The following is a 27961-nucleotide window of genomic DNA, read 5'->3' as shown; positions in this document are numbered from 1 at the left end:
CATTCAAGTCACGACTCACGAGTGTGTCCCAAGTTGATGGGTTTATTGATCCCCTTTCTGGAAGTCACCCTCAGAGTTTCGTCAGCAACGTGTGACAACGGAGGGCCCTCCGAATGAGTTGGTAGTGGCAAGGGGCTGGTTTGGGATTTACTGATTTACACTTTGTCTTGAAAAGGAGGTGAGGAGAGAAGACACCATTTAACCAAGTAAATACTATTGAAATTCTCCCTAATCTTTCTGATGCTGTGCCCAAACTTCACCTGGTAGGCTACACACTGTCCTCACCCCCCAAACACCATGACAAGTACACTAGACTAGATAGAGCTATACACAAATAAATACATGCTACCTTTTCCTTTGAACAGAGTGTGTAGTAGCTTGGGATTTAGTACTGTGAGAAATGAAGAAAAGAGTTTCAGATATAGTGCATTTTTGTTGAGACATTTGTGAGTTACAGGGATTCGTGTCTTTATAGGAAGCCACAGAAAGATTGGTTGAGCTAAGATATAATTACTCAGAACTTCTTAAAAAAAAAAAAAAGTATTACAGTACATCAACAATCTCTCGTACACTGATCCACATTAAGAAAATAACTAATTATGCTGAGAAATGTATTTGTCACTTTACCTGGCTTTACCTGGATAATTTGAAAGATACATAAATATGATTACAATGAAGGTGCTATATAGGTACTATGCACATTGATACAAATACAGTATTTCCCTTTGATATACATTTCTAAAATGGATATTAGAATAATTGGGAGTACATTTCAGTTTGTCACCATAATCCAGGCATGTGAATACAATGAAGATATTAACAAAATGTATAACAACAAATATCACAGAAAGTTTCAGATATTTTCAGACCCCCAAATTAAACTATAGTTGAGATGAGTCCATGTCCCATGTCACCCATTGCGTAGATGCCTCAATTCCAAGTGAGAGTGAAATATGGGTACTGTCAAATGTTCTAATTGATGATCTAATTTATTTAAAGTTGAGGCATATTCAGTACACCGTAGCTGGATCTACACTACAGATGGAGTGTACTGTCACTAATTTACCTGCACCATAGTAATCATAAGAGGAAGGACTTCATTTCTTTCAGCTGTAAGACAAGGATCAAATATGGGAAAGATTTTCCCTGCGAATTTGCACCCTGTGTAAGTGAATAGGTGAGACTTTGCCTCAACATCAAAGAATGACACTTGGCCTTCCTCATAATCCAGGAAGACCCCGACTTTCTGGGGTCGTGGATAAGGTAAAATAGGGTGTGGATTTTCTGTGAACGCCACATATTCCTTGCCATCCCTGTGACAGAGAGTCCATAAGCCTTTCAAAGGCTCAGGTGAAAGGAATTCCTTCCTAGGCACTGTCTCACAAGCTACTCCTATAACCCAGTTTGATTTCTCCTGCAACCCAACTTCCCAATAATGTTTCCCATAGTTGTACCCCTGTTTTGCCAGGACACAGACATCCTTAGTGAATCTCTCAGGATTATCCGGGACCTTCACTTTCCTTGGCAATTTTCTCACTTGTTTTCCATCCTCAGAGAGGATAAGCCATGGGCCTGCAGTGTTGGGGTCCATCGTCACGTCCACTACATTAATGCAGGAAATGTAGAAATGTGAAACATCGCATGCTATTCTCTGCACTGAAATTACATTATTTAAATTATGTTCTGTACCTGCATATTTCTGCATCTTTTTCAGTTCTGTGGAAAAACAAGTACGATTAGCGGTTAAAACTTCCCTCTCATTGTAACAGTTAAAATGTTATCTGTCAATCTCCTTATTTGTTGTTAAACTGAGAACATTTATATCACAGAATAATGCTTGGCATGTTGTTAACATTTACATTCAAAGGATCTTGAAAAATATACTGCTGACATTTTTGGGATTGTATTAACAGTGGACTAATGAACAAAATACCGAAAAAATTGGATCTTTTAAGACAGGGGTGTCAAACTCATTCCATGGAGTGCCTAGTGTCTGCTGGTTTTTGGTTTTTCCTTACACATAAGACCTAGTAAACCAGATGAGTGTTCCCTACTAATCAGTGACCTTAATTCAATCAAGTACAAGGGGGGATACAATCTTCCCATCTCTGCAGATTTTGCTGCGAAGAGACAGAATCTTTAGATCATTTTGGTACTGTCCATTTGTAGCTTGTTTTTGGACACAGGTCCAGGAATGGCTAAAGGATTGCAATATTTACCTGGAGCAAACCCTGCAGATAGCACTACTGGGTGATCTGAAAAGTGATAGTCAATCGATCAATAACATAATAATACTTTCATCAAAAATTATTATTTTCAATTTACAATCTGTAGAAACAATGAGAATAGAAAGGTTCAGAACTTTTGTAAAACATCACAGTACAGTTGAAAAATATATGGCAAGTAGAAATCCAATATGGATGCTATTAAGAGATAGATGGGTGGTGTTGAATGGAGTTGAAGGATGGGACTAATAACAACAACAAGATAACTAATAATGTAAGCATACTGTGTCCATAATAAGTATATAGGTTATAGGTTAAGAACTTTTGTGAAAGAGCACAGTTAGAAAGATATTGAAGTAAACCGGATGGACATCATGAAAATGATCGGAGAGGTTGAGGGTTGAGGAAGTTCAGGAGTAAAAACAAACAAAATATAATTATTGTAAAATTGACTGTGTCCATAAAATGTATATAGTATGTATATGCTGGAAGTAGAGGCCTAAGCGTTGTTGTTCACTAGTTTACTCCAATTTGGGAAGGGGTGGTGGGGTTGGAAGATAATAAAGGGAAATATATTTCTAAAAAGGATGTGTATGTATATATACATATATATATATATTTGTGAGGGGGAAAAAACATATGGGGGATTGGAAGTGATGCAGACAATTACATTGATGGAAGTTACAATCTTTCTGCAATATTAAAGCTGATCTACCCCCTAAAAAAAATTAGAAGGGAGGAGCGAAAACCCACAGACACTCTGCCCTCTGTGGAATGAGTTTGACACCTGTGCTTTAAGGCAAATACATTGAAAGTCAAAGAAATGACTGCATAAACAACATTTAAATACCCTGTAATTAATGGAACATACCAGTAGCTGACAGCTTTCTTACATGGTCTTCGACAGAGTTTTTAACTTGACACACTGTATTTCGAACACAGCCTAAGAAGTTGACTTGAGAAACAGCAACATTAGTCCAGCTTTTAGTTTTTGGAAGGGTTGTTTGCTTGTAAAAGCTCTGTTTAAAAGAAGGTAAAATGTTACTGTCAAAATATCTCACAGGCCTGCAATACATAGCTTTTTTGGGGGGTTTCCAGCATAAGGAAAAAACAAGATCAGTTTACATTTTTAAAAAGTACTTCCACTGACCTGTATGAGGTGGAGATGGTCCTCGGTGTGTGAGAGCTGCTCCAACTCAGTGCTTTTCCTCTGTAGCTCAGTGATTTCCTGCTCGAGCTCTTTTATGAGCCTTTCTGCCCGGCTTTCTGTTGCTTTCTTTTTCTCCTCAATCACCTCGATGAGTTCAGCCTGGCTTGACTCAATAGATTGTATCAGTGCAGTGAAGACATCCACACTGTCCACTATTTCCCTCTCTGCATTGCCCTGATAGGAATTGACATTGATTACATCAGACGTCGACAGTAGCTTTGTAGATTTAGAGTAATACTCAGTGTGGCGTGTATTATGCTGGACAATTTATCGACTGTACATCTTGAAATATTACATTCACGATTGGAAATGCATTAGTGCTGAAAAAACAAATAATGCTGAATACCTTGACACCATGTTGAATTATTTAATCAGTCCCATTTGGATTCTGCGATATTCATAATTTTTTTTACAAAACTATCCCCTGCATATGTTAGGGCTATTTCCGCATCAAATATTTTGAATCGCAATATGTCGCATAAAACAGAACCATTACCACAGTACAAAAGGATGGATCGCAATTTCAACCAATCACTGCACATGTACGACACATGGTTCAATCAAACCACACGTCAACAAACCTTTTTCTTTAATCAGTGCATTCGTGTCAAATTGGACAACATTTTAGAATATTGTCATGCAAAATGTCAGAATAGCTGCAGCAAAATCAAGCATTTTTGCCCGCAAATATCACAAAAAACCCATTTCGGAATCCTGGAGGGACTGTTTGATCTAAGGACTCACCCTACTTAACGCCACTGAAGCGTTGATCTCCTCCACCTTCCGCTGCCGGTCTTGGATCATCTGCTGCACAACCGCCTTTGACCTCTGAATCTGAATCTATGGACAACACATGAGGCAACACCTTTCAAACTCAACTCTGCACCTCAAACCCAGTACCACTGCATTTTTTCATTGTTCCCCTCTAATCAAGGACTGATTTAGACCTGGGACACCAGGTGTGTGCAATTAATTATCAGGTAGAATAGAAAACCAGCAGGCTCTGGACATCGTAGGGTAAGAGTTAAGTACCCCTGGTCTACACTCTTTCAATTATTCCCAAAACTTAGATGATCTAGGGCAGTTTCTTGGGATAAGATACCTTTATGTAAGGGATAATCAACAAGGGGCTATGTGTTCTATGGAAAGTAATGAAATACATGGAAGGTGTGTTTCACGATGTGCTAGCGCGGTGGAACTGACCTTCCAGAGAACGCATAGAGCCCCGAGTTGATGATCCCTTTAATTCCATGGCTATAATTGAACAAATTTGCCACTAGAAATGTGTTCATTTGCTGGTATAAATGTGTTCAACATCCACTGCACTTGCTACTAAGTCTACTAGATAGAGACAGTAGTTGCTGTGGTAACCAAACAGACAGACCTGCTAGATTAGTTGACCAAACCATCTGTCCTATGTAGCTTGTTTTTGGTCTCAGGTTCAGAAATGGCTGAAAAATTACATTTGATATATAGCTAACTCTGCAAAAAGCACTGCTGTGTGACTTGTAGAAACTACAGAGGGGAAAAAAAGTATTTAGTCAGCCACCAATTGTGCAAGTTCTCCCACTTAAAAAGATGAGAGAGGCCTGTAATTTTCATCATAGGTACACGTCAACTGTGACAGACAAAATGAGAAAAAAAATTCCAGAAAATCACATTGTAGGATTTTTAATGAATTTATTTGCAAATTATGGTGGAAAATAAGTATTTGGTCAATAACAAAAGTTTCTCAATACTTTGTTATATACCCTTTGTTGGCAATGACACAGGTCAAACGTTTTCTGTAAGTCTTCACAAGGTTTTCACACACTGTTGCTGGTATTTTGGCCCATTCCTCCATGCAGATCTCCTCTAGAGCAGTGATGTTTTGGGGCTGTCGCTGGGCAACACGGACTTTCAACTCCCTCCAAAGATTTTCTATGGGGTTGAGATCTGGAGACTGGCTAGGCCACTCCAGGACCTTGAAATGCTTCTTACGAAGCCACTTCTTCGTTGCCCAGGCGGTGTGTTTGGGATCATTGTCAGGCTGAAAGACCCAGCCACGTTTCATCTTCAATGCCCTTGCTGATGGAAGGAGGTTTTCACTCAAAATCTCACGATACATGGCCCCATTCATTCTTTCCTTTACACGGATCAGTCGTCCTGGTCCCTTTGCAGAAAAACAGCCCCAAAGCATGATGTTTCCACCCCCATGCTTCACAGTAGGTATGGTGTTCTTTGGATGCAACTCAGCATGCTTTGTCCTCCAAACACGACGAGTTGAGTTTTTACCAAAAAGTTATATTTTGGTTTCATCTGACCATATGACATTCTCCCAATCCTCTTCTGGATCATCCAAATGCACTCTAGCAAACTTCAGACGGGCCTGGACATGTACTGACTTAAGCAGGGGGACACGTCTGGCACTGCAGGATTTGAGTCCCTGGCGGCGTAGTGTGTTACTGATGGTAGGCTTTGTTACTTTGGTCCCAGCTCTCTGCAGGTCATTCACTAGGTCCCCCCGTGTGGTTCTGGGATTTTTGCTCACCGTTCTTGTGATCATTTTGACCCCACAGGGTGAGATCTTGCATGGAGCCCCAGATCGAGGGAGATTATCAGTGGTCTTGTATGTCTTCCATTTCATAATAATTGCTCCCACAGTTGATTTCTTCAAACCAAGCTGCTTACCTATTGCAGATTCAGTCTTCCCAGCCTGGTGCAGGTCTACAATTTTGTTTCTGGTGTCCTTTGACAGCTCTTTGGTCTTGGCCATAGTGGAGTTTGGAGTGTGACTGTGGACAGGTGTCTTTTATTCTGATAACAAGTTCAAACAGGTGCCATTAATACAGGTAACGAGTGGAGGATAGAGGAGCCTCTTAAAGAAGAAGTTACAGGTCTGTGAGAGCCAGAAATCTTGCTTGTTTGTAGTTGACCAAATACTTATTTTCCACCATAATTTGCAAATAAATTCATTAAAAATCCTACAATGTGATTTTATGGATTTTCTTTTCTCAATTTGTCTGTCATAGTTGACGTGTACCTATGATGAAAATTACAGGCCTCTCTCATCTTTTTAAGTGGGAGAACTTGCACAATTGGTGGCTGGCTATTTATATAGTGTCTTCACAATTGGTGGCTGACAATTTTTATAGTGTCTTCACTGACATTTTCAACATGTCCCTGACTGAGTCTGTAATACCAACATGTTTCAAGCAGACCACCATAGTCCCCGTGTCCAAGAACTCTAAGATAACCTGCCTAAATGACTACCGACCCGTAGCACTGACGTCTGTAGCCATGAAGTGCTTTGAAAGACTGGTCATGGCTCACATCAACAGCATAATCCCAGAAACCCTAGACCCACTCCAATTTGCATACCGCCCCAAAAGATCCACAGATGATGCAATCTCTATCGCACATCTCTAATGCTATTCATTGACTACAGCTCAGCATTCAACACCATAGTGCCCTCTAAGCTCATCACTAAGCTAAGGATCCTGGGACTAAACACCTCCCTCTGCAACTGGATCCTGGACTTCCTGACGGGCCGCCCCCAGGTGGTAAGGGTAGGTAACAACACATCTGCCACACTGATCCTCAACACGGGGGCCCCTCAGGGGTGCGTGCTCAGTCCCCTCCTGTACTCTCTGTTCACCCATGACTGCATGGCCAGGCACGACTCCAACACCATCATTAAGTTTGCCGACGACACAACAGTGGTAGGCCTGATCACCGACAACGATGAGACAGCCTATAGGGAGGAGGTCAGAGATCTGGCCGTGTGGTGCCAGGACAACAACCTCTCCCTCAATGTGACCAAGACAAAGGAGATGATTGTGGACTACAGGAAAAAAAAGAGGACTGAGCACGCCCCCATTCTCATCGACGGGGCTGTAGTGGAACAGGTTGAGAGCTTCAAGTTCCTTGGTGTCCACATCACCAACGAACTATCATGGTCCAAACACACCAAGACAGTCGTGAAGAGGGCACGACAAAGCCTATTCCCCCTCAGGAGACTAAAAAGATTTGGCATGGGTCCTCAGATCCTCAAAAAATTCTACAGCTGCACCATCGAGAGCATCCTGACTGGTTGCATCACCGCCTGGTATGGCAACTGCTTGGCCTCTGACCGCAAGGCACTACAGAGGGTAGTGCGTACGGCCCAGTACATCACTGGGGCAAAGCTCCCTGCCATCCAGGACCTCTATACCAGGCGGTGTCAGAGGAAGGCCCTCAAAATTGTCAAAGACTCCAGCCACCCTAGTCATAGACTGTTCTCTCTGCTACCACACGGCAAGCGGTACCGGAGTGCCAAGTCTAGGTCCAAAAGACTTCTCAACAGCTTCTACCCCCAAGCCATAAGACTCCTGAACAGCTAATCATGGCTACCCGGACTATTTGCACTGCCCCCCAACCCCATCCTTTTTACGCTGCTGCTACTCTGTTAAGTATTTATGCATAGTCACTTTAACTCTACCCACATGTACATATTACCTCAACTACCTCAACTAGCCGGTGCCCCCGCACATTGACTCTGCAACGGTACCCCCCTGTATATATAGCCTCCCTACTGTCACTTTATTTTACTGTATATATAGCCTCCCTACTGTCACTTTATTTTACTTCTGCTCTTTTTTTCTCAACACTTTTTTTGTTGTTGTTTTATTCTTACTTTTTTTGTTTAAAATAAATGCACTGTTGGTTAAGGGCTGTAAGTAAGCATTTCACTGCAATGTCTGCACCTGTTGTATTCGGCGCATGTGACCAATAAAATTTGATTTGACTAAATACTTTTTTTTCCCCACTGTATGTGAATAGAAAGGTTCAGAACTATTGTAAAACATCACAGCACAGTTGAAAAATATATGGCAAGTAGAAATCAAAACTGGATGATTTTCAGAGATACAGTGGGGGAAAAAAGTATTTAGTCAGCCACCAATTGTGCAAGTTCTCCCACTTAAAAAGATGAGAGAGGCCAGTAATTTTCATCATAGGTACACGTCAACTATGACAGACAAATTAAGAATTTTTTCTCTCCATAAAATCACATTGTAGGATTTTTTATGAATTTATTTGCAAATTATGGTGGAAAATAAGTATTTGGTCACCTACAAACAAGCAAGATTTCTGGCTCTCACATACCTGTAACTTCTTCTTTAAGAGGCTCCTCTGTCCTCCACTCATTACCTGTATTAATGGCTCCTGTTTGAACTTGTTATCAGTATAAAAGACACCTGTCCACAACCTCAAACAGTCACACTCCAAACTCCACTATGGCCAAGACCAAAGAGCTGTCAAAGGACACGAGAAACAAAATTGTAGACCTGCACCAGGCTGGGAAGACTGAATCTGCAATAGGTAAGCAGCTTGGTTTGAAGATATCAACTCTGGGAGCAATTATTAGGAAATGGAAGACATACAAGACCACTGATAATCTCCCTCGATCTGGGGCTCCATGCAAGATCTCACCCCGTGGGGTCAAAATGATCACAAGCAAAAATCCCAGAACCACACAGGGGGACCTAGTGATTGACCTGCAGAGAGATGGGACCAAAGTAACAAAGCCTACCATCAGTAACACACTACGCCGCCAGGGACTCAAATCCTGCAGTGCCAAACATGTCCCCCTGCTTAAGCCAGTACATGTCCAGGCCCGTCTGAAGTTTGCTAGAGTGCATTTGGATGATCCAGAAGAGGATTGGGAGAATGTCATATGGTCAGATGAAACCAAAATATAACTTTTTGGTAAAAACTCAACTCGTCGTGTTTGGAGGACAAAGAATGCTGAGTTGCATCCAAAGAACACCATACCTACTGTGAAGCATGGGGGTGGAAACATCATGCTTTGGGGCTGTTTTTCTGCAAAGGGACCAGGACGACAGATCTGTGTAAAGGAAAGAATGAATGGGGCCTTGTATCATGAGATTTTGAGTGAAAACCTCCTTCCATCAGCAAGGGCATTGAAGATGAAATGTGGCTGGGTCTTTCAGAATGACAATGATCCCAAACACACCGCCCGGGCAACGAAGGAGTGGCTTCGTAAGAAGCATTTCAAGGTCCTGGTGTGGCCTAGCCAGTCTCCAGATCTCAACCCCATAGAAAATCTTTGGAGGGAGTTGAAAGGCCGTGTTGCCCAGCGACAGCCCCAAAACATCACTGCTCTAGAGGAGATCTGCATGGAGGAATGGGCAAAAATACCAGCAACAGTGTGTGAAAACCTTGTGAAGACTTACAGAAAACGTTTGACCTGTGTCATTGCCAACAAAGGGTATATAACAAAGTATTGAGAAACTTTTGTTATTGACCAAATACTTATTTTCCACCATAATTTGCAAATAAATTCATAAAAAATCCTACAATGTGATTATTATTTTTTTTTTCTCATTTTGTCTGTCATAGTTGACGTGTACCTATGATGAAAATTACAGGCCTCTCTCATCTTTTTAAGTGGGAGAACATGCACAATTGGTGGCTGACTAAATACTTTTTTCCCCCACTGTAGATGGGAGGGGTTGAAGGTAGCTGAAAAAGATAACTAATGTAAAATGTACCGTGTCTATAAAATGTATATATGCTGATTAAAAATATAAATGCATTTCTAAGATTTTACATAGTTACAGTTCATATAAGGAAATCAGTGCATTTAAATACATTCATTAGGCCCTAATCTATGGATTTCACATGACTGGGCAGGGGTGCAGCCATGGGTGGGCCTTGGAGGGCACAGGCTCACCCACTTGGCAGCCAGGCCCACCCACTTAGGAGCCAGGCCCAGCCAATCAGAATGAGTTTTTCCCCACATAAAGGGCTTTATTACAGACAAAAACACTCCTCAGTACCCCCACCCCCTCTCAGATGGTCTCGCAGGTGAAGAAGCAGGATGTGGGGGTCCTGGGCTGGAGTGGTAACACATGGTCTGCGGTTGTGAGGCCGGTTGGAAGTACTGCCAAATTCTCTAAAACGACTTTGGAAGCAGCTTATGGTAGAGAAAGGAACATTCAGTTATCTGGCAACAGCTCTGGTGGACATTCCTGCAGTCAGCATGCCAATTGCACGCTCCATAAAAACTTGAGACATCTCTGGCATTGTGTTGTGTGACAAAACTGCACATTTTAAAGTTATCTTTTATTGTCCCCAGCACAAGGTGCACCTGTGTAATTATCATGCTGTTTGATCCTCTTGATATGCCACACATGTCAGGTGGATGGATAATTTTTTCGCAAAGGAGAAATGCTCGCTAACAGGGATGTAAACAAATTTGTGCACAACATTTGAGAGCTTTTTGTGCATATGGAACATTTCTGTGATTTTTTATTTCAGCTCATGAAACCAACACTTTTCATGTTGCGTTAATTTTTTTACATTTTAGTCATTTAGCAGACGCTCTTATCCAGAGGGACTTACAGGAGCAATTAGGGTTAAGTGCCTTGCTCAAGTGCACATCGAAAGATTTTTCACCTAGTCGGCTCAGGGATTAGAACCAGCGACCTTTCGGTTACTGGCACAACGATCTTAACCACTAAGCTACCTGCCACCCCATATTTTTGTTCAGTGTAGTATTTTTGTCTGTTAGTTTACTCCAATTAGGGGAGGGGGGATAGGTTTAGGGAAAGTAATAAAGAAGGAAAATATATGTTAAATAATAAGATAAAAATATATGGGGGATTGGAAATGATGCAGACAATTACATTGATAGAACCCACAATCTATCTGCAATAGTAAAGCTGATCTACCCCAATAAAAAATTAAGTTTTGTATATTTTGTGTTAAAAGGAAAACGTTAACGTCGTTAGGAAAAGGTACCATCTTTAGTTGCAATTCTGTTTGTAGTGGCACAGTGTGGTGATGCTTGTGGTCTGTCTCAGCACAAAACTGACACACACATGTCTGGTCGCTCCTACAGAACAGCTCCAGGAGCCTATCATGCTTCTTACACATCCTGTCCTCCAGGTTCTCCACAGGGTCGATCAGCTTGTGTCTCTTCAGATTCACCACTCTCTGATGAGGCTCCAGGTGAGTCTCACAGTAAGAGGTCAGACACACCAGGCAGGACTTCAGGGCCTTGATCTTCCTCCCAGAGCAGACGTCACAGGCCACTTCTCCAGTAGCAGCAATGCACCCTTCATTAACTGTCATTTTCTTAAAATGATCAACAACTTCTCTGAACGACGTGTTGATTCGAAGCTCAGGCCTTCTGCCAAATGTCTCCTTACACAAAGGACACTGGCACTGGTCACTGATATCCCAATACTCCCCGATACAATTCTTACAGAAGTTGTGGCCACATGGAGTGGATACTGGGTCAGTGAACAACTCTAGACAGATAGAGCACTGGAACTGGCTTTCATTCAGGGAGGAAGCCATATCTGAAAATAGATAAGTTTGTTTGTCAGGCCATGTGAATCTTGACCCAATCCCCATATATCCCGTATTTTGAAAAATAATCAAAGAGCTTGTGCTTGTGTTCACAAAATGTTTTATCAGTTTGTCAATGAGTTTGATAAAAAAATTATTCCTGCTCTGGCCCCATCGTGCATCATGCATTTGCTATGAATGTCTAACCTTGTGGTGTACTATGAGCAGACGAAGGAAGTCAAAACTTCCTGATTCTAGCAGTGAAGTTAAAATGCGCTTGTTCTAGCTTGTGGTGAGGACTTGTGGTTTATGACAATACAAACTGTTATTATTGTAATGACTATATACTGTACATTGGAAGAGCTAAGGTGAAATATCCCTTTAATGCCCTTGGTTTCTAAGATCATTTGAGATTATCTCTAGAACAGGTTTAACAACATACTGTAAAAGTACAGGGTGACAAATCAAGAATGTGAACAAACGGACATTAAGCAATGAGGTTTCTGAGAAATTACACCATCTTTTATAAACATGAGGAAATATAACTCTTGGTATAAACATGAGGAAATATAACTCTTGGTAAATGCCTGTAAACATTTTGAATATAACTGGCATAAAAATCTGTACACTGTTAAAAACTGCTCAGCCCCAAACCAATTCACTTGAAAGCAATTATATTCATCCACATACACCAATAACAGGTTCATTGCGATAATACATTGTAGAAAACCAACAACTGCATATTCCATGACAGGAAAACTACTACAAGATATAACACAGAACAAAAAAAACATCTGACATTTCTTATAATGGCTGAGATTAAGGCTACAGAGGAAGGTATTTTTTTTAGGAAATGTACTGATATATTGCATGAGTATTAGAATACCATGATACACTTCTAAAAAGGTATGTTGTTTTAGTATTCAGTTACATGTTGATAATATGAAATTCCAGTACAAGAAACATTCCTACCTGTGAATGTGTTGTCTTCCTATTTACTTTCAATTTACATCAGGGACAAAGCAATAAATACTCCTCCTCTAAAAGTTCTGAACCTTCTGGTGTACTATGAGCAGACGATTGCACAGGAAGTCAAAACTTCCTGTCAAGTTAAAATGAGCTTGTTCTAGCTTGTTGTGAGGACTTGTAGTCTATGACAAAACATGTTGTCAATGTAGTAATGACTATGTACAGTGGCAGAGCTAAGGTGAAATGTCCCTTTAATGCCCTTGGTTTCAAAGACCATATCAGATTATCTCTAGATTAGGTTAAGCAACATACTGTTTCTCAGAAATTACACCATCTTTGGTAAATATGAGGAAATATCACTCCTGGTAAATGCCTGTAAACATTTTGAATGTAATTGCCATGCAAATCTATAAATGTGCTGTTTAGAACTGCTCAGCTCCAAACAAATTAGCTTAAAAGCGATTATCTCCAATTATACCCATCGACACAAAACAATAAGAGGTGCACTATTCCAATAAACTTTGCACTTTCAGGCATTGTAAAAAAAACAACAACTGCATATTCCATGAGAGGAAGATATAACACAGAACACAAACATCTAACATTTCTTATAATAGCTGGGATTTAGGCTACTTCAAAAAATGTATAATATAAAATATATATATGGAAATGTGCACAAATTGTGCATGAGTATTAAAATACCATGATAGACTTCTAAAAGGGTTTGTTGTTTCAGTATTAAGTTACCTGTTGATAGTACAAAATTATATTACATGTAACGTTCTTACCTTTGAATGTGTTGTCTCTCCTATTTGCTTTCACTTTACATCTGGAAAAAAAGCATTAAATACTCCTCTTTCAAAAGTTCTCTGTCATCCTAGAGTTGGACAAGAGGACACACCCCCTATATTTTATTTTCCATGATCGTTTCTGTGACAGGATGGGCAGTGCCATTGAGGGCTATCTCCATTTTAAAGTAGTCAATTTCTACTTCTATTAACTTATTGGTGCATCCCGCCACCTACTGTACTGGATTGTGTATAGTTTAAACAGGCATAAAGCCAAGCACTTGCACAGTGCTGGAATATTAACTCAGAAATATAATCAAAGATGGAGGATAAATACGAAACTCAAGCCGTTTACCATTGAAAGAAATTGTCCTGTCTGTGTAATTGGGCGTTCCCTATCTCGAGTGAGCATGCTTTTCCCACGCAAGCTCACAGTTCCTCCATATTCTCTGGCATGCTCACGAGAGAGAGGGAACAGTTAACTCTGTCTACTTAGTGTCCCCTCCCCGCTCGCCCCACCAGGGGCAATAAGTAGACGAGAGTTGCCCCGCCCAATCAGAACAAATTAGGGAGCAGAGTGTTTTGCTTTCTCTTCTGGTAAATTGCGTTGGCTGATCCCTGCTGCTGACCTGGATGGAATTCTATGATTCCTCCTGGGGTAGCCTAGCGTTTAAGAGCGTTGGACTAGTAACCAAAAGGTTGTTGGTTTGAATCCCAAAACTATCAGGGTGAAAAATCTGTCAATATGCCTTTGAGCAAGGCACTTAACCCTAATTGCTCCTGTAAGTTGCTCTGGATAAGTGAGTCTGCTAAATGACTAAAATGTAAAAATGTTAACCCAACAGGAGGATGGCTCATAATAATGGCTAGAATGGAGTGAATGAACAAATGGAAATTATGCGTTCAAAACCATTCTGTTTCAGGCATTACTATGAGCACTTCCTCCCCAATTAAGACAGCCGCCTGTGTCCGATGTCCAACCCAGTTGACTACCTTGAAACAGTGGAAGCCATAATTGCCACTGGCCATGTTAAAACAGGCTTTGTGCTTGCACAAGCATTCTAGATATAAATACATGGAATTTTAGGGGGTGGCAGGTAGCCTAGTGGTTAAGAGTGTTGGACTAGTAACCAAAAGGTTGTTGGTTCAAATCCCCAATATGACTGGGTGAAAAACCTGTCAATGTGCCCTTGAGAAAGGCACTTAACCCTATTTGCTCTGAATAAGAGGGTCTGCTAAACTGTGCAAATGTTACCCCAATAGGAGGATGGCTATTATGGAGTGAATTGTCACATGGAAATCATGTGTTTGATATCATTTTGTTTCAGGCATTTCTATGAGCATTTCCTCCCAAATTAAATGAATTCCAACCCAGTTGACTATTTTGAAACGGTGGAATCCATAATTGCCACTGGCCATTTATCTGTGCTATACACAGATAAATACATGCTACCTTTCCCTTTGAACAGATTGCATAGTAGTTGTGGATTTAGTAGTAGAGTACTGAGAGAAATAGAAGAGACAGTTTAAGATATTCTCAATTTGTGTCTAAACATTTGTGAGGTACAGGTATACATGTCATTATATGAATTCATAGAAACTAAAATGCTCTAGCAAAGATGTAAATCATCTGAACATAAAAGGATAGTTCACTCAAATTACAAAATTACATATTGGTTTCATTACCCTGTAAGCAGTCTATGGACAACGTGCAAGGCACAAATCCCAAATCCCAAATCATGGTACCTATATTAGCTTGTTTCACTCATTATGTCCAAATCATCTATATTGACTTTGTTGAGCTACACAATCAATTTGAGATACTTTGTAATGACTTGGATATGATGTGTGAAAAATGCTAATATGAAAATAAATCCTAACTTGCATGGGATTTGCGCCACAAATGCTAAAACGTTAGCATTTGAAAACCGTGCCAGGGAAACTAAAACAAATCATGGATTGCTGTCATACCTGTCCATAGACTACTTACAGAATAATGATACAAATATTTTTATTTTGGAATTCGGGTGAATTATTAATTTAACCTTGGACAAGTAACACTGGTCCACATTGATAATAAATTAAGTAAATGTTGAGAAACACAGATATATTTAGTTCATCACTTTACATGGGTTTCATACACAGTAGTAACATTATGCAATTGTATTACTTAACTCTGGATTAGGGTTGCAAAATGGCGGTATCTTTATCAAAATAAATATCCTGTCAAATGTTGTAAGTGTCCTGTATTCTATATGTCATCCATTATGTCTTTAAGTGAGTGTTTTCTTATGCTATTTTCTATGCAGTTGTTTAATGACGTATATTCTGATTTTTCTTCAGTTTTTCTGTGAACAAGAATTAACATAATGTCAAAGTCAAAAGGTGTCACGGATTCAGCCGAGGCTGCTCCTCCTCCTTGCTCGGGCAGGCTTCGGCGTTCGTCGTCCCCGGAGTACTTGCTGCTGCCGATCGATGTTTCGGTGTTTGTCTTGTGTGGTCTTTATTGTGTACACCTGTTTCCCATTATGTTGGATTGTACTCCCTATATTTACCCATATCTCTCATTTGGTTATTTTGTGTGTGATTGTTCGTTTGTCATTCCGGCAGTTCCTTGTATGTACGGGTCGTTGTGTTTTTTCCTCTCTGTTTTGGAGGTTTGTTGTTTTGTACGTTATTCTTACTGTATTCAGTAAAGACCGTTGTCCGCCGCTCAGTGTCCTGCATTTGACTTCTCTACCGCATACACGTCACCTGACAAAAGGTTTTCAAGAAGTCTTTGAACTCCCTAAAAAGAATGTTAATCATTCTGTGAGCTGAACTGGAGATATAACCATAGGTAGGATCTCTTTCTTATCAGCATCACTTCGACAAGGGGCAAAGAAAGGAAAAACATTCCCTCTGAAGGTACAACCGATGAACGAGTACATATGCAACTTGGCCTCGACGTTGTAAAACTAGACCTGCCCGCATTCGTAATTCACAAACACCCCAACTTTCGAGGGCAAGCCGTCAATAAGAGTGAGAGAAAAGGCTGTGTCGGTGCAGGCCTGAATCTCTTTGCCTTCGATGAGACACAGAGACCACAGACATTGGGTGGTGTTCGCTGCGATGAACTCCTTCCTGTTCACAGAATGCTGTGCGACTCCTAAGAACCAGTTAGATTTGCCCTGCACACCTACCTGTTAATAAAATGGTTGCCAAATTCCGGTAACTCCAAAATCATCCAGTTTTCCAGAAATCCCAGGTTGGAGGATTCCATGATTCCAGGAATCTTCCAATTGGGATTTCTGGAAAACCTTGGAATTTTGGGAATGTTAACATTATTAACGTAGCTGCCCTAGTTACTGATGATATGTTACAAGTATGTATTCTATGATGATGTGTTGTATGTTATGTGATGTTATACTGCTTGCCTTTCTTACTCTATATTGTGTGACATGGAGCTTGTGATGCAAAACCACAACAATTCAGTAAAATGTCATGTCTTCTGATCTCACCTCCCAGTAGTGTCTTCCAGAGCTGAAGCAGTCAGGACACAGACATCTGGAGTGAATCTTTCTGGGTTTTTCTCAACCTTCTGTTTCTTTGATGATTACTGGACTTCTTTCCTATCTGGAGAGATGATGAGCCAAGGACCTGCAGATGGAGTGATATTAGCGCTAACAGAAACTGAATTTGTATTCAGAAATTGAATTGCAATTCTCTAGGTTTTACATTTGTATTGCGCAAATTGAATTACTGAATGCATATATTGAGTTTGCATTTAATATTCAATTCCATACCTGCAGTTCTGGGATTCAAGGTCACATCCACTGAAACAGGAGAACAAAACCATGTATTTAGCTTCAAGTGTTCTTATTACAGCCAAGCCATATTTTATTTACAGATATTTCTACCAACATGCTAGTTCAATCAGTCTGGGATATAAAGTGATTCTATTTTTTATTTTTTATTTTTTTACTATGGCTATACAATATGAACATAACAAAACATTAATATGACAAATTAATATGACAAAGCGGAAGACATTAGTCTATACATCATTACAGCAAATGATATTGTCACACTTTACAGTAATGAGAATATACAGAATCAAAACAGAGATTTTAGTAGATTTTTACAGTTACATTTAAAACATTAGAAAATAGTAGGCTTGAAGCTATTAAAAAAAGGGCAAAACATTCCATCTCACATCGCTCAGATCAATTTGTGTGGGACAAAATAAGTAAAAGATTGAAGAAACTCAATCTTCACAAAGTTAATAATTGCTAAAGCTAAATAATTGCTCAAACAATGGAAAATAATCTGCATTGCACTCTACGTATCAGTTCTTTTCCCCATGGTCAAATAAAACCACAGAGTGTTGTGGGGGTTTAGAGTCCTAGTAAAACCACAGAGTGTTGTGGGGGTTTAGAGTCCTAGTAAAACCACAGAGTGTTGTGGGGTTTTAGAGTCCTAGTAAAACCACAGAGAGTTGTGGGGTATTAGAGTTCTAGTAAAACCACAGAGAGTTGTGGGGTATTAGAGTTCTAATAAAACCACAGAGAGTTGTGGGGTATTAGAGTACTAATAAAACCACAGAGTGTTGTGGGGTTTTAGAGTCCTAGTAAAACCACAGAGTGTTGTGGGGTATTAGAGTTCTAGTAAAACCACAGAGAGTTGTGGGGTATTAGAGTTCTAGTAAAACCACAGAGAGTTGTGGGGTTTTAGAGTTCTAGTAAAACCACAGAGAGTTGTGGGGGGTATTAGAGTTCTAGTAAAACCACAGAGAGTTGTGGGGTTTTAGAGTTCTAGTAAAACCACAGAGAGTTGTGGGGTTTTAGAGTTCTAGTAAAACCACAGAGAGTTGTGGGGTATTAGAGTACTAATAATACCACAGGCAGTATTTTCCAAAGACTGAACAAACAATGCTATGGCCTTGCCTGACAACTGCTATCTTTTACAGGTTCACTTCTCAGCTTGAGGGGGTTATCTCTTGTCAGACAGGTGAGATTTTGAGTTCCTCTTTACAATCAAACCAAGGACCAAAGAACGGACAGAGTTTCATAGTAAATGTTCCAAGGAAGGAGTGAATGTGGCATTTCTTCTCAATGTTGAAAAACACTGTGTTTCCCCCCTCATAGTCCACTAACACCCCCAGCTTCACAGGTTTCAGTTCAATGGGAAGGACATTAGAAGACTTTTCAACTGTTTTCAATACTCCATTTTCCAAACGTATGCTCCAGTAGCCATTCTCTGGAATCATTGGGATGGTGTTTCTGTTCTCTGTGTCCTGTGTGACTCCAACACTCCACTGAGTCTTCTTCCCCAGGTCAACCTCCCAGTAATGTGTACCTGTATCATATCCCTCCTTTCCCTAGACACACTGCTTTTCCTCAAACCTCTTCTCAGTGCCACTTTTTCTCTGTAGGTCTCCAAACTTGAAAGATGTATTATTGTCAGATACAGTTAGTCTGGGGTGTGCAGTGTCACGGTCCAGAGTCACATCCACTGAAAGAAATAAATGTTTGACTGTTGAAGAAAGCTTTATCACTTAACTGTTGAAGAAAGCTATAACACTTGACTGTTGAAATGAAACTATATCCAAAAGTAATACATGTAGTAAATATATAAGTTGTCCCTTCAAATACATTGTGTGTGTGTGTGTGTGTGTGTGTGTGTGTGTGTGTGTGTGTGTGTGTGTGTGTGTGTGTGTGTGTGTGTGTGTGTGTGTGTGTGTGTGTGTGTGTGTGTGTGTGTGTGTGTGTGTGTGTGTGCGTGCGTGCATGCGTGTGTTACCTGCATGATGGTACACCAAGGTCCAAACTGTATAGAAAGAGGTAATTCATGATTTACATAATGGGTCTCCTCTCATTAACAAAACTATATGAGATATAATGGGATGTAATCAAATGATTTCACATTGACTTAGGAAAGGAGCATATACTTACCAGTGTACGGAATTTTCCCAGTTATTCCTGTGTGGATACAAAATGACTTTGTTACTGTGCATCATTCTGCATTTGACATCAATGAACTAAATAATGTTCAATCGACTGTATAGCATGTTATACATACCCAATAACTCATCCTTTTTGGTTATTTCTGTAAGTGGAACATCGTTAATCTTTCTGAGAAAATACACACTAAAACATACAAAGATTAAGGGAAACCGAACGTAATACTTCATATATTCATATTGAGGATTTCAGATACCTTTCTTCTTCTCTTCTAGTTCTGCTTTGACTTCCTCTCTAATGATGAACAATAAAGAAGAAAAAACATTCTGTAAAACTTTAGGATTTTGAATACTACAAATCTGTTATTTCATTAAATTAATTATTGATGCGGTACAGAAGTCAGTTAACGAAAGAATACATATTTGATATTACTAATATGCCTCAGTTTCTCCTGAATATATGGAAGTAAAAAACAAAATGTGTTCTTATTAACATAGAACGAGAGAGCAACCTCTTTTCTGATGCATGACAAAGAGCACAGATGCAGTGATACACACCAGTGCCAGAAACACAGGAATCACGAATGCAGAGATGTAGACGCGGTCAGGGAGACTGCTGCGGTAGAACTCCTCTGTAACAAGATAGAAGCAGGGTCAGAGGTCAGCTTTGGGTACAATTTCCTAAATCTGTAAGGTACACAAACATACTCTTGTGTAACATTACCCAGCTATATTGAACAAAAATAGAAACATAATTTCAAAGGTTTCACTGAGTTACAGTTCATATGAGGAAATCAGTCAATTGAAATAATGTTCACGAGCAGGGTTGTAAACAGATTTGTGCACAGAATTTGAGAAAAATAAGCTCTTTGTGCATATTGAACATTTCTGGGATCTTTTATTTCAGCTCATGAAACATGGGACCAACACTTTACATGTTGTGTTTAAATTTCTGTTTAGTGTATATACTGGATCATGATTGATGACTGGGTTTTTAGAAACATTTGTGTCACGCTTGTTATTTTCCCTAGTTAAGGAATCATGCTTCATGTTCTGGTTTATACTTGCCGGGTTTCTACAGACGTTAATTATTGTAGGTACTTCACTCTAAAATAAAAGTTTGTCAGATGTTTTCAGAATTCAAAAGTGGTCTAATGCTGTGGTAACTCCACGTCCTAGGACACCTCGGTCTACGACGCTGCTTGACCAACAGTCTGCAATAATGGAATTAGGCGATGCATATTTTTCTCATTCATTTGGGATTGTGGCATATACCTAAATCAACATAACAGATGGCCTGGAATGATTGACTCATTTTGATATTAGACCAATTTTGAGGTCTGCAATTGTATGAGTGATATAACACTTTAACATCTGACTGAGGCTCTGTTCTCCCTAGACCCAGTTGTTCCCATGGGTATGGCTCGAATGCTACTTGGCAATGGCTCTAAAAAAATACAGAGAAAACCTGTACACAGCAGTGCGTCTAGATCATAAAGAATGGAACCAAAGTCAAGGTCTGTCATCTGTCATATCTATAATTTCCATTTTCTAAACTTGTTTCTGGCTACTTGGCCATATATTGCAGTGCCTAAACTCACCAGTCATCTGCAGTGCAGACTCCATCTTAGTTCGCTGGTCCTGTGACATCACCACACGTGACCCCCTCCAGTTGGTCCATCCCTATTCTCAAGTGACTGGTGATGGAGTACAGGACGCCCCCCTCCTTCTGTTTGGGTCTCTCTGTCTCTGCTGAGGTGATCTCCTTCCCACTGCGGTCCGTCCACAGCATGTGAGGCTCTGGGTACCAGTTCTCAGAGCTGCAGTTGATATGCATGAACACTCGTTGGTTCTTCCTTATGCAGATCCTGGAGACACTGCCCTTGCTCTGCTCATGAAGGATGGAAGTACTCCATATACATCAGGAAGATATTCCGAAACTGATTTTATGTGGCTCTGCCAAGGTTAGTCTAGATCAAAAAGTTTTCAACAGACAAAACAAGAAGGTTCCTGCATAGCTTCTGATTATTCTGAACTGCCTAAATTCAGACATTGTCGTGACGTGACTTTCATTAATCTGATGACTGTTATTTATTGAATCAACTAACTATGATTAATTGTTACCCGATTAAATTAATCATGTAACAATTAACTCATTAGGATTTGGGGCAACACGGAAGAAGTTGTTTAAAGAGTTACCATATCCAGAATTAAACTCTAAAGGTCAATATGTATAAAAGAGTCAACATATTAAATCATAACCTCTTATATCATCATGCTGAACAGTCGTAACCTTATTGGATATGCAAAAACCCCAGCTTCACTTATGATTCAGTACTACACAAATTGGTTTAATTATTTATTTACAAGTTAACTACATATTAACACAGAATTAACATACACACTTAATACAGTACATGAGAAAAAGTCCCTAGCTGACTAACAACAACATGACTGCTTGTTTACCAAAAGAGGGAGGGGTAGAGAGAGAGAGAGAGAGAGAGAGAGAGAGAGAGAGAGAGAGAGAGAGAGAGAGAGAGAGAGAGAGAGAGAGAGAGAGAGAGAGAGAGAGAGAGAAGAGAGAGAGAGACAAAGAGAGACACCACTTGGATACATTTGGAAACTACTCTCAAAATAATCATAATACTTTGCACACGAAACACCGCCCGTTTGGAGTAAGATATCATGAATGTTTTTACGTGTGAATGTTTTCCTTCTGCGTTTATCTCTGTCTTAACAAGCATTCCTGAGAAGGGTTTGGTTGGGTCTCCTGTGGGTGTAAGGATCTGATTGTCCACCAGAGGTCACAATGTCCTTCTTCTTAATTGTCTGGTCTGTAGTGGAGTGTTTCTTCAGAACAGCTACTTAGCTGTTCCAGTGATTGTCTGAGAAGGGAGATTTCTTCTCCGTCCACCTTGTGGGCTTTTATAATGTTGTTATTTGCTTTTGGAAATGTGTGGCAAATGTCAGAAATCTTTGCTACTGCTTGATTTCTGTGATGTTATTGGATTGGAAATGTTTGGTTTATAATCGGATTGTTTTTAATGTTATTTTATATGGTAGAAGAGGAGCTTTGCATTACATTGATGAGGGTGGGCAGACCTTGACCAATGGTTGAGTAATGATGTAGCTATAGTGTTGCCATAAACAACTTGTTGCTATGGAATAAATACTAATTTCTCTGTTATCATACACAGCGTAGTACGGCACTCTTGTGGAATGACAGTTTGGTAGCTGCGTCCAAGCTGCATTGTACGATAAGTCGTGGTTGTGCATTGTACATTATTGTTTGCTTTCCGCGATTGGAAATGCATTGTATTGGCATGGGGAAGTGTTATTACGGTAATTAGCAACTGTTTTGCATTGGATTGATGGGTATTGTGCATGTAGCTGTGTAGCGTTGTCATAACTTGTAATTTCTCGAGCCGGTTATGAATTGTCCATGTTTGTAAAGCGGTGCAGTAGCCTGTATTCTTGCGGCAAGACAGCCGTGCGTGGCTGCAAATACATTGTGTGTAATTGTACTATCAATTATTATCCATCCTGTGTTATCAGCAAGCGTAAATAGTTGTGCCCCTTTAATCATTTCTGTTGTCCCCTTGCCGAGGTTAATCCTGCTGCCAGGCCTACACAAAACACAGCCTGTATTTTAACGATTGGAAACATTTCCCTGTTTGACCGCTAGGTTCTATGGGTATTATGACACCAACAATTGTCTATTGGACAATTGTTAGGTTCTTGATGAGCTTCTGTTACTTGTAGCACAATGGCTGGTTCCTAGATCCAATCCAATTGGTTGGCCTGACATTTGTAGCGTACCCTATCTGACAGCAGTGATATGTTCCTCATCTCCAGCTCCTGGGTGAACACACTCACTCTGCCCTTAAAGCCCTTCCCCTCTTCCCCCATTCTGCTCTTATACAAATACAGGGAGTTAGTGAATTCTCCCTCCTTAAACCAGGAGGGACTATGAGGCTGAGGACTGGAGAGAGGAAGAGAGGAGAAGGTGTTACAGAAGGTGTGAAGTATGGGGTGTGAAAGTCACACAGATAAGAGCGGCTCATGTTGAGCACAAAGACAGTTACATCTTCACAGTTCCCTTTTACCAGTTCTAAACCAGCAGTGCCCCAAACATCATTGGATCCCTTGATAAAGATGAGCAAAAAGACTGTATAAAATAAATAATACAAATACTGATCTACAGATGTAGGACCTTAATTTGATCACTCTATATTTTTCGAGAATGTTCCTGCAAAGCAGGAAATGCAAACTTAGAGTTTATTTCAGTTTAGAAAATGCTTCTAAAGTTTGTAATTTCCACTTTGAGGTTTCAGACTTTTGAGATTTGCCCTACCGAAATGAAGTAATGGCGACAATGGTGTTCACTACACCACTTCTAACTGAGACCTGAGTCTGAGCCAGCAACCTGTGTACAGAGGGTAAGACTGCGACAAGAGTCCTGAGACCATCCACGTGGAGTGAGCATGGAGAGAGATCACGTCCAAACTTCTCTCATGCTGCTGGTGCACTGGTCGGGAAAATGGACAAAACAGAATGGACCGTAAAGGATGGTGAGACATTCATCTGCTTGGGAAAAATTGATTATTACCCAGATTTTGTAATTGGGACATTATCAAGGGCCGTCCACTTTGACAGGCATGAGTTTCATGTGTTCCAATTGGAGGATGAACTGTAAAGCTATCAGAAGTAGAAAAGAGACGCCAGAAGAATGAGACCGGGAGGGAGGGGGGTGGTCAACCGTGCCCGTAATTGATTTAGAGTTGCCCAAAATTGTTTATTTCAGGTATCCGGTTGATTGTGGGGTTCTGCACTCGTGGAAATTAATAGTAATTTAGAAAAAATTTGATAGATTAATTATCAATGACTAATTATTACACCCTGAAACTGTGTATAATGTGTTAGAAATGTGTGAGTGTAGGACCAGTAAGCTACCATTGAGCTACTATTTAGCAATGTGAGTAAGAGTTAGACCAGACAACAATGGAGAACTGTCTAAACCAAGATAAAGGGGCCTCCCAATTTAGGGAGGATGCGATATCTGCACCTGGCCGAGCAAGGAGTGGGAAAAGATAAGAACAGTGATGGTCAGGAGAGCAGAGGAAAACATGAGCTGAGCCGAGGTGTGTGTGTGTTTACAAGATGTGTATAGTGGAAAAATACAGGCCGCCTAAGGGGGGGAGGGGGGGGGGGGGCAGGATTTTTAGTATGACTTATGTGTATAAAAGGATCGTACCCCCATTTTGTTTCAGAATTCTCAATGAATAAATATCTCTGACTATGCAGACCGGGACTCTGGCCGTTACTTAAATCCCAAAAGACTTACAACCTTTTGGGAGACGCACAGAGACACTAAAATAGTTTGTTAAGTAATTCACATAACAGCTTGGTCCTTCTGAGCCGGACTCCAATACCCTGTTTCTGTCATTCCAGGTAACTCTGAAAACCGTCGACGGGCGAATGATACATTCGTAAATAGAAAGTCCTGCCCTTTGACATTAAGGGTTAAAACAGGCCAGAGGACACCTGATTAATGACAGAGACGATGACGGAATCCAAACCTACATTGAATCTCGGCTGCAAGGATAAGGTCAGTAGTCTTTATTCATTAACTTGGTGAAATTGATTTGAGGACTTGCTAAAATATTGAAAAGTAGCAAATTGATCAATGCGTAGCCATTTTAAGTGAAATGTGGGGTTGACTGTCAGGAATTATCAAGATTACATTGTGAGGATAGACTCCTCCGTAGAGTAGGAGATAATTCTGGGGGACTAGTCAACCTGGTGGTGGGTCCGTAATGATTCACGTTAATAGGCCATTACCAAAAGAAACTACCCGGTGTTGAAATAGAAGGAACTATTAAAAGTACACCTATGGGATGTAACCTGTAAGAGATTATTGAACAGTCAACAAATAATCCGGGTTAAACAAATACAAAAAGTACACCAGAAGAAATTAAAATAGCATGTGTGAGAAATAGAATATTAGTAAAGTCAAAAGTCACAAACAACTGTAGATTTTGCTGTAACTCTATCCGTTCTGGAGCCTTATAAACTCCAGGTTACCGATATAACACCAATAATCATGTAAGGTTGTATACGTGTGAGACCTAATGTTTGCTCAAAAGTCACATGAATAATTCCAGGTGGTTGTATAGAGGAGGGAGAACCCATTCCTGTTGTATGAGACTGTCAGGAATTATCAAGATTACATTGTGGGGATCAATCCCTCTGTAAAAGTATGAGATAATTCTGGGGGACTAGTCAAGACTACATATACAGGGAGGGGTGGTTCCAGGTGGTTGTATAGAGGAGGGAGAACCCATTCCTGTTGTATGAGACTGTCAGGAATTATCAAGATTACATTGTGGGGATCAATCCCTCTGTAAAAGTTTGAGATAATTCTGGGGGACTAGTCAAGATTACATATACTGGAAGGGGTGATTCAAGGTGTTGTTGTGTGAAGCTATTTTGAATTACTTGTTAAATTGACTTGTTATATAGAAGAGGTGGCTAAGGGATTTTTAACAGTACCAACCATGGGGGGCAAATCCTCACAAGAGGTCCCAGAATTTACTGGGGACGAGAAATTCATGGAAATGCGAGACAAACGAAATGTGTATTATGGGCATATTTGGAGAAAGAAATATGGCTTTAATGGGCGACTTGATGTTATTAAACTGGAATCCATGATTAAACAAATGCATGTAAATTGTGGTACTGATCTAAAGAAACAGAAAAGAGAGGGCTTAGAAACAGCCAGGGTGTGGCTAGTAGAAGCTAGAAAGCGGGAAGAAGGCAGCAAGAAAAGAGAAGTGAGCGAGAGGGAAAGAAAAGTGAAGGTTGAGGTCTCCGTGCCTCCCCCAGAGCAGAGGGCAGAAAGGTTATATCCAAACTTGGCAGACCAGGCATGGAGAGAAAATCCAGATGATGAATACGTAGGGAGGAGAAGGAGAGTGCAGGGGAATAATGTCGCCCCCCCACCGGCCCCACCTCCCTATGAGGAAGAAGGGGCTGGAGGAGGAAGGGAAGATGAAGGTGAGGAAGAGCCAGAGGTAGAGGAGTACAGGACAAGGGCAGAGAAAGTCAGACAGGAGGCTAAAAGGGAGAAAGAGAAAAGGAAAAAGCTAGAGAGGCACAGGGCTGAGGCCAAGAGAAAGGGGAATGATGAGTCAGAAGGGGAAGAATCAGATGGGGCTGGCAGTGGTAAGGGTAAAATGGAGCAATCCTATCCCTTAATAGCCCTGCCAAACCCCAGAGCAGGAGAAGACAACCAGCCTGATACATTACAAGTATACAGAGCATGGACCCAGAGAGATGTAGTGAGAGCAGTGGAAGGGATACCCCACCCCAAGACGGGGATACACCAGTTCAGAAGATATATGGAAGGGCTGACCGCCAGCTTTAAGCTGAATACAGGGGAACTAGAGAGGGCAGTCAGACAGATAGTGTTAAAAGACTGGGCGGCAGTGAGAGGGAACTGGGTTCCCGGAGACGGGAATGCGCAGGTCCTAGAGTGGGCAGAAGGAGGGGCTTATGGAGATAAATTGGCACAACTCTGTGATAATCTGAGAGAATATTATCACAGACATGCCGACTTCTCCAAGGTCCATGAGTGTAAACAGGGAGACAGTGAGACTATTAGTCAATACCTAGAGAGACTGAGAGATGTGTTCAATGCAAACAGTGGGCTAATAGATCCAGGACCAGGGGCACCAGAGGGTCCGTATCACCAACAGTTAAAGATTGCCTTCCTAAGTGGAATGAGGCCAGAAATCTCTCAAACAATAAAAAATACCCTAATTGGCTGGGGGACGGCTACCTTAGCTGAGGTTAAACGTTATGCAATCCATCATGAACAGAATGTAAAGGAACGAAACAAGAGAAAGGAAGCGAAGGGAGCTGAGTACCTAGTGGCAGTCCTAGGGGAGATGGGAGGTATGAGAGACTGGAAGAACCTAGGAGAGAAGAGAGGCAATGGTAATAGTGGAGACAGGAGTGAATGGAAGTGTTTCAATTGTGACAAAACGGGACATTTTGCTAGAGAATGTGAGGAACCGTGTTATCACTGTGGAAGGAAAGGGCACCTGTCAAGAGACTGTAAGAAGAAGGGGAAGAGAGGAAAAGGAGGAAAGTATAATCCAGGCAGAGGAGGAAGAGACAGGGGGAGAAAGCCAGAATCAGAGGAAGAAGAGGAGGCATGACTAGAGTGGGAGGAAGAGAGAAATCAGGAGAAGCAGGAGAGAGAACTGGAGGTGTTTGATCTGTCTCTTGTAGATTTGGCATTACAGCAGGAACAGAAACCATACCTAACATTGACAGTAATGGGTAAAAAGATAACATTTCTCTGTGATACTGGGGCAGACCGAACCTGTATTTGTAAAGATAATGCACCAGAGGGAATTGACATTAATGGAGAAAAAATTATAGTGCGATCAGCCTCTGGTCATAAAGGTATTGAACAGCTGTCTGC

The 27961-nt window shown here is 40.7% G+C and overlaps 1 protein-coding gene and 1 pseudogene across 5 annotated transcripts; both read right to left on the bottom strand.

Annotated features, from left to right (window-relative positions):
* Positions 1–27: 27 nt before the first annotated feature.
* Positions 28–13566, bottom strand: LOC311113137 (E3 ubiquitin-protein ligase TRIM39-like). 4 transcript variants are annotated; one of them, XM_084156294.1, is made up of 8 exons: positions 13530–13566; positions 11221–11783; positions 4180–4275; positions 3376–3609; positions 3097–3244; positions 2220–2255; positions 1690–1716; positions 417–1602 (listed from the first exon to the last, which is right to left on the bottom strand). In XM_084156294.1, exons 2-8 carry the CDS (start codon positions 11779–11781, stop codon positions 1058–1060), a joined length of 1647 nt encoding a protein of 548 aa, XP_084012420.1. In that variant the 5' UTR covers positions 11782–11783; positions 13530–13566; the 3' UTR covers positions 417–1057. The 4 variants fall into 4 exon arrangements, with proteins under 4 accessions (XP_084012422.1, XP_084012420.1, XP_084012421.1 ...); XM_084156295.1 differs by lacking the exon at positions 13530–13566 and adding an exon at positions 12745–12839; XM_084156296.1 differs by lacking the exons at positions 2220–2255; positions 13530–13566 and adding an exon at positions 12745–12839 and having other exon boundaries at positions 28–1602.
* A 4944-nt stretch (positions 13567–18510) lies between these two features.
* On the bottom strand, positions 18511–23379 carry LOC311112663 (butyrophilin subfamily 1 member A1-like; annotated as a pseudogene). The gene is made up of 4 exons: positions 23290–23379; positions 21072–21358; positions 19983–20102; positions 18511–19022 (listed from the first exon to the last, which is right to left on the bottom strand). The product of its transcript is annotated as a butyrophilin subfamily 1 member A1-like (transcript).
* Between the last annotated feature and the right edge of the window lie 4582 nt (positions 23380–27961).

This window comes from Coregonus lavaretus, assembly GCF_964263955.1.
Source record: "Coregonus lavaretus genome assembly, chromosome: 39".
Lineage (NCBI taxonomy): Eukaryota > Metazoa > Chordata > Actinopteri > Salmoniformes > Salmonidae > Coregonus > Coregonus lavaretus.
The sequence above is the reverse complement of the archived record's forward strand: the minus strand, read 5'-3'. Positions and strand labels throughout refer to the sequence as shown.